This window comes from Centroberyx affinis, unplaced genomic scaffold, assembly GCF_046629955.1.
Source record: "Centroberyx affinis isolate AG114_WGS23_722 - 3 ecotype Tasmania unplaced genomic scaffold, CSIRO-AGI_Caff_v1 ptg006927l_1, whole genome shotgun sequence".
Taxonomy (NCBI): domain Eukaryota; kingdom Metazoa; phylum Chordata; class Actinopteri; order Beryciformes; family Berycidae; genus Centroberyx; species Centroberyx affinis.
The window spans coordinates 52,051-58,050 of NW_027283509.1; the positions used below are offsets into that span (position 1 = coordinate 52,051).

At 45.6% G+C, this 6,000-nt stretch overlaps 1 protein-coding gene across 1 annotated transcript; it reads left to right on the forward strand.

Moving 5' to 3' along the window:
• The first annotated feature begins 1,841 nt into the window (after positions 1-1,841).
• LOC139639173 (hyaluronidase-5-like) lies at positions 1,842-4,363 on the forward strand. The gene is made up of 3 exons (XM_071513247.1): positions 1,842-2,783; positions 3,366-3,455; positions 3,947-4,363. The coding sequence occupies exons 1-3, from the start codon at positions 1,842-1,844 to the stop codon at positions 4,361-4,363; spliced, it is 1,449 nt and encodes a 482-aa protein (XP_071369348.1).
• The last annotated feature ends 1,637 nt before the right edge of the window (positions 4,364-6,000 follow it).

A 6,000-nucleotide genomic window follows, 5' to 3' on the forward strand; every position in this document is an offset into this window, starting at 1 on the left:
TTTGATCTCCAGAGCAGGTTGGTGCACAGTGACACTTTCTACCAGACTGTTGGAGTTGTTGAGTCTGACTTGACTGGCTGTAAAGTTAATGTCTCGTTAAGGTTCTGTGTTTTGTTTTTTTTGGGGGGGGGATCAAAGGTTTATTGGCATTTCCATGTTTAAAAGGGTGTTAAACCCAGATGGTTATTGGGGTCAAGTTCACCAGCTGCACTGCAGCTAATTCTGCTTAAACTGACAGAAGTCTGATTTAGTTTATTAAACCTTATCAAATTACAAAAGTTGATATCTCAACTGTCAGAATGAATCTCTGCCTTTAATATGCCTAGATTTCATTATATTACTTCAGATTCTGTGAACTGGTAAACATACAGAACTTTGTGTCTGTTATTAACTGTTAACAGACAGTTGAATGAATGGCAAACATGCTCAGAAGTTCAAGTGAGAATCTATGCATGAGGTTTTTGAACGGGCAAAATTATGAAAAAAAAGGCCAATGTAGACAACTATCTGTGATTAGAGGTAAATACTGGATGTCAGCTTTCAGTTTGCTCCTTGTGCTTTTATATATTACATTTGATTCAGTTTTACAAATATTTTAATAAAATTCCATTGGCTCATTTCTTCAAATTCTCAGGTAGCAAATGTTGCTGTTTTTGAACCTTTATTTATCCTGTGAGGTCGACTGAGACCAAGAGAACCTCAGTCTTCTGCCGTCGGTCTCTGAGCAGCTGGGGGTTCGGTGCCTTGCTCAAGGGCAGCTCAGCTCAGCTCAGCTCAGCTCAGCTCAGCTCAGCTGTGGAGGGAGGGGACAGTGTTTCTCATTCACTTTCCCTTCTCAGATTATGACTGTCAGTTGGCAATTTGAACAACTTTGTGGTCGCCAGCTTGCTTTCTGCTGCCATCAACAGAAACCAGATGGTAACTGAAGCTGCTGAGATCTCACATTCCAGCTCAAACATTTGCGCAATAAAAGAAAATCCAAACAATTACTCCTGCAGATCCTTATCCTCAAGATATTAAAAACATCAGACATAAATCTGCTCTGTCTTCAACATGGTGCCATGTTGCTGCTGTCACGTGAAAACCTCACAACTCCAGTTTTGGTGATTTTCATGTTTTAACTTGAACTGAAGGATTACATGCTCCTCTTGCTCTGATGAAACCTTGTAAAACCTCATTGAAATTGAAAACTCTAAACCAGTGGTTCTCAACGTGGGGTCTGGGGACCACCAGGGGTCCTTGAGGTGGTTCCTGGGGGTCCCCAGCAAATTGATGAATCGTTAAACTTCAGCATTATTTCATTTACAAAAAGTTAACACAATTAGAGAATGTAGAAGAATGACTGTTCTGATCATAGTTTCTCTGTTATCTCTCTACCTACAATACAGACAGGCATGGGATTCTGGACAAGATCAAATCTGACAATAACAATATTTCAGATTTGGGTCCGAGAGACAAAATCTCATCAAATGGGGGTCTGTGGTTCTAATGTGGACTGAATTTGGGGTCCTTGATATGAAAAAGGTTGAGAATCTCTGCTCTAAACAGCATGGTTGTCAAGCTGAAAACAAGGCTGCTGACATTTGAGAGATACAAGTTTTCACCTGACAGCAACAAATTCTGCTGTGATGATGTCATATTGTGCAACATTTTGTATAATAAATAAATACATCAAATAATAACAGTGAGAGCTGCAGCTCTGACAGCGGGACAATATTTTCTCACTTCCATACAACGATTTCATTTCAAACCATCTAAATGCTGCAGGAACTCATTCTTCTCATTCTTATGTCAACTTAGACTTACTGTGTCTTCCTCCCAGAGCAGATCCCTGTTCCAACATGATCCCAGACAGACGGCTCAGTGATAAACGGCGTTTCATCTTCGTCTTCGTCACCTTGGCGGTCCTGGCCCTCGGCCGGGCGTCACCGAGGACGGACCCGCCCGTCAAGCCCGAACACCCGTTCCTGTTCATGTGGAACGCCCCGACGGAGCTGTGCACCACGCGGTTCGGCATGCCTCTCGACCTCTCCTACTTCCAGTTCGTCAGCAGCACTCTGAGGTCGGCGACCAACCAAAGCATCTCCATCTTCTACACCGACCGCTTCGGCATCTTCCCGTACGTGGACGAAGACACGGGCGAGATGTACGACGAGGGCCTGCCGCAGCTGATCGACTTCGAGGAACACCACGAGCTGGCGGAGGACGACATCGAGTACTACATCCCCTCGCACCAGCCCGGCCTCGCCGTGCTCGACTTCGAGGAGTGGAGGCCGCAGTGGGTCCGAAACTGGGGCAGCAAAGACATCTACAGACAGATCTCCATCGAGACGGTGAAGGAGAAGAACCCGGCGCTGTCCGACGACGAGGCGGAGGACAGGGCGAAGATCGTGTTCGAACGAGCCGCCAAGAGATACTTCCTCCGATCTATTCGCATCGGGAAGAGACTGAGGCCGAACAGACTCTGGGGGTACTACCTGTACCCCGACTGCTACAACTACGACTACAACCAAGACATGGCCGGCTTCTCCGGAGAATGCCCCGACATCGAGAAGCGGAGGAACGACGAGCTGCTGTGGCTCTGGAACGTGTCCACCGCCCTTTTCCCCTCCATCTACCTGGAGCAGGAGCTCAGAGACTCCTACCAAGCCCGACTGTTCGTCCGCCATCGCGTCCGGGAGGCCATGAGGGTGTCGACGCTCCCCAACAGCTCCTACTCCATCCCCGTCTACGCCTACATCCGCCCCGTCTACAAGGACAGCGTCGACGACTACATGTCAGAGGTCAGTTACAGCTGCACTCGCTAAAACGATATGCCGATGACACACGTCTGTGTTTCAGCGACATGAAGTATCTTAACGTAAAGTTTTGTTGCCTTTCTACGTTTTCTTCCCTCTTATTTATTTCTTATTCCTTATTTCTAGCACTTCCATGATCATTCAGCCATGGTGGCTCTCGCTGCTTTTGGATCACTGTTGAGTTAGAGAGAGAGAGGAGCAGGACAGACAGAGAGTTAGAGGGAAATATCACAGATTATTATTTTAAACCAAGATTAAAATCAGGATTTTTTCAGCAAAACTGAAGCAAATGAGTTCAAACTAGGCTGAGATCTGGTCACAGGAGTATTTGTTCCCTCTATTGTCAGGGTGCTGTGACCTTTGACCTTTGACCTCCTCATTGTTGTGCTCGTAATGTTGCTGATCTAGGAAATGAAGCTGATTCTATTGTTGTGGAAGTCTCTCTGAAGCATCAGCTGAATGCCTAAAACATAATAAATGTACAACTGTGGTGACGTATTGCTGTGTGTTCTGCTGTGTGTCCACATCACACTGCTCTCCTCTGATTGGCTGACTGTCACTTTCCAGTTTGACCTGGTCAACACCATCGGAGAAGCCGCTGCTCTCGGGGCCGCCGGCGTCGTTTCCTGGGGAGACATGAACGTTACCGACACCGAGGTAATACACACACACACACACACACACACACACACACAGACACACACACACACACACACAGCATGTAAACACACATAGACATACACATCCATAAAGAGACGTATGCACGCACACACACTAACAGAGCAAAAAGGCAGACAGGTAGAAACACACACACACAGACACTGACAGACAAACACACACACACACACACACACACACACACACACACACACACACACACACACACAAACACTGACAGACACATCCACCAATGAAACATCACAGATTTCTTAACAGCCCCGCCCCGCCGCCCCTCCCATCCAATCAAACTGCCTTTCTCTCCCTAACTGATTTCCCATTGGTTTACACTTTTGATTGATCCCTCCCTGTGTTATGTCCCGCCCCAACATCCTGTTTCAACAGGAAATGCATCACATTCAGGAAGCAGGATGCTGTCAATAACCAACTGAATAAACAACTAAATTACTAAATATCCCACAATCCCCTAGGACTCCTGTTTCGACGCCCGCATCCACCTGGAGCGCATCATGAACCCGTACATCCTGAACGTTTCCACGGCGACGCGGCTCTGCAGCGAGGCGCTGTGCCGGGCCAAAGGTCGCTGCGTGAGGAAGCGGTGGGACGCCGACGACTTCCTGCACCTGGACGCTCGGCGCTACCGGATCGAGCGTTACCGCGGCGGCCGGCTGGCGGTGCGGGGCGGCCTGTCGCAGGACGACGTCGACTGGTTCGACCGCAGGTTCGACTGCCTGTGCTACGGCGAGGAGCCGTGCCGCTCGCCGCTGACGCTCAACATCGTCCCGGGCGCCGTGCTCACGACCCGCAGCCGCTCCGCAGGACGTCCCGCCCCCCCGCTGCTGCTGCTGCTGGGGGCCGCCGCACTCTGCCTGACGGCTGTTATGTGAATTTATATAAAGCTTTTTAAAGTGGTAATCAGTGAGATCTGTGTGTGTGTGTGTGTGTGTGTGTGTGTGTGTGTGTGTGTGTGTGTGTGTGTGTGTGTGTTTGGAGTGGGGGTTAAAGGACAGTTCCAGTCTGATAGGAGTTTCTGCTCATTTGCAGATGGTTTTACAGTTTTTATCACGTTAGGAGATATTTTATGTTTTTCCTTTGTCGTAGTTTTTTTCCATAGTAAATATTCTGAAACAAACTCTAAATCTAAAGTCTAAATGTTAGGAGTTCCTCCCAGTGAAGAAGAGAGCAGCAGTTTAAATCTAGCTTTAATTTCTGTTTCATGTTCCAGACTGTAGCTGGAGGAAGAGTCTGGCTGTGGTTTGTCTGTTGGCTTGACTGGGCTGATTGACAGGAGGCGGGGCCTAACGGAGCCACAGAGAACGCTAGCTATTGGTTGGAAGATGAATTTTGGAGAGGAAAACAGGGAAATCAGAGACGTGGTGAAGTGAGCAGAGACCAGGGGTCAGATTCACCAATGTGTTCTTAAGATAGATCTTAAGAAATGACATAAGAAGAAATTTTAGGAAGTTCTTAAGAAGGCTCTTAAGTGCAATTCCTCAATATTTTCTTAGTAACAACCTAATTTCTTTTAAATTTCTTTAATTTTCATACTTAACAACTTCTCAAAATAGGGCCTGAATTAATTCTGGTTAATAAACTTTAGGCTTACTGCCATTGAGGCTAGGAGACAAGGCTAGGAGGCTAGGAGACAAGGCTAGGAGGCAACCCAAAGTGCTTCCATCTACAAAACAATTGGGGAAAAACCTATTTAGAGCAACTAGAGCAAAGATTTTCAACAGACATGAGACAGAGGCCTACCTGGCCCTACACCAAATAAAGCTTTACAATAAATGTTCATCTTAATGTTAGGTGTAGGGGAACCTATGAAGACTTTGAACTATAACCTACTTGTCTAAAATGTGTTTAAATATATGAGATTAGATTTTTTATAAGAAGAAAGTTAAGAAAATATATAAAAACTGTTTTTGAGAATAGCATTTTTTCCAAGATTTTTTTTCTTAAGAGGGTTTTGTGAATCCGGCCCCAGATTCCCAAATGCGACACGTTAATATGAAACAGCGACTGGAACTTCTTTCAAAATGTAAAAGTTTACATCCTGGACAAACTTTCTGTCCAAACCAAAATGTAATCAATTACTAATTTCAAAAGTAATCTCATTACTTTACTGATTCCTCAGCAGCAGCAGTAATTAGCTGTGTTCCTCGTTCTGTTCCTCTGCGTCTTGTTGGCAGCATGGGCGCAGGAAGCAGTCGGCCATAGGGGGGGAAATTTTTCAAAAAACAGCTCTGCAATACTCATTTCTAGTAACTTTTAAAAAGGCTATCTGAAAATAAAGAAAGAAAGACTCAGGTGACAGATCAGACTTTATGTGTTGGTTACAGCAGGCATTCAGCCAATCTATCTAGTTTGGCCTGTTTCTTATTAATAATAATACAATAACAATAATAATAATTTCTGTCTTGGAATTACAGTGTTTTATGTAGTTGTATTTTCCTTCCCACTAGCTGCACTGATACTATCTGGTTTCTAGTCATTTATTTTTTGCGGTGCACTGGTCCTTTTTAAG

What these genes read in the sequence shown, in the direction of transcription:
- LOC139639173 (XM_071513247.1), top strand. Translation starts at nt 1,842, where the DNA reads ATGATCCCAGACAGACGGCTCAGTGATAAACGGCGTTTCATCTTCGTC. An exon ending in TCGACGACTACATGTCAGAG is followed by an intron (nt 2,784 to 3,365) that starts GTCAGTTACAGC and finishes GTCACTTTCCAG; the next exon opens with TTTGACCTGGTCAACACCAT. An exon ending in TGAACGTTACCGACACCGAG is followed by an intron (nt 3,456 to 3,946) that starts GTAATACACACA and finishes ACAATCCCCTAG; the next exon opens with GACTCCTGTTTCGACGCCCG.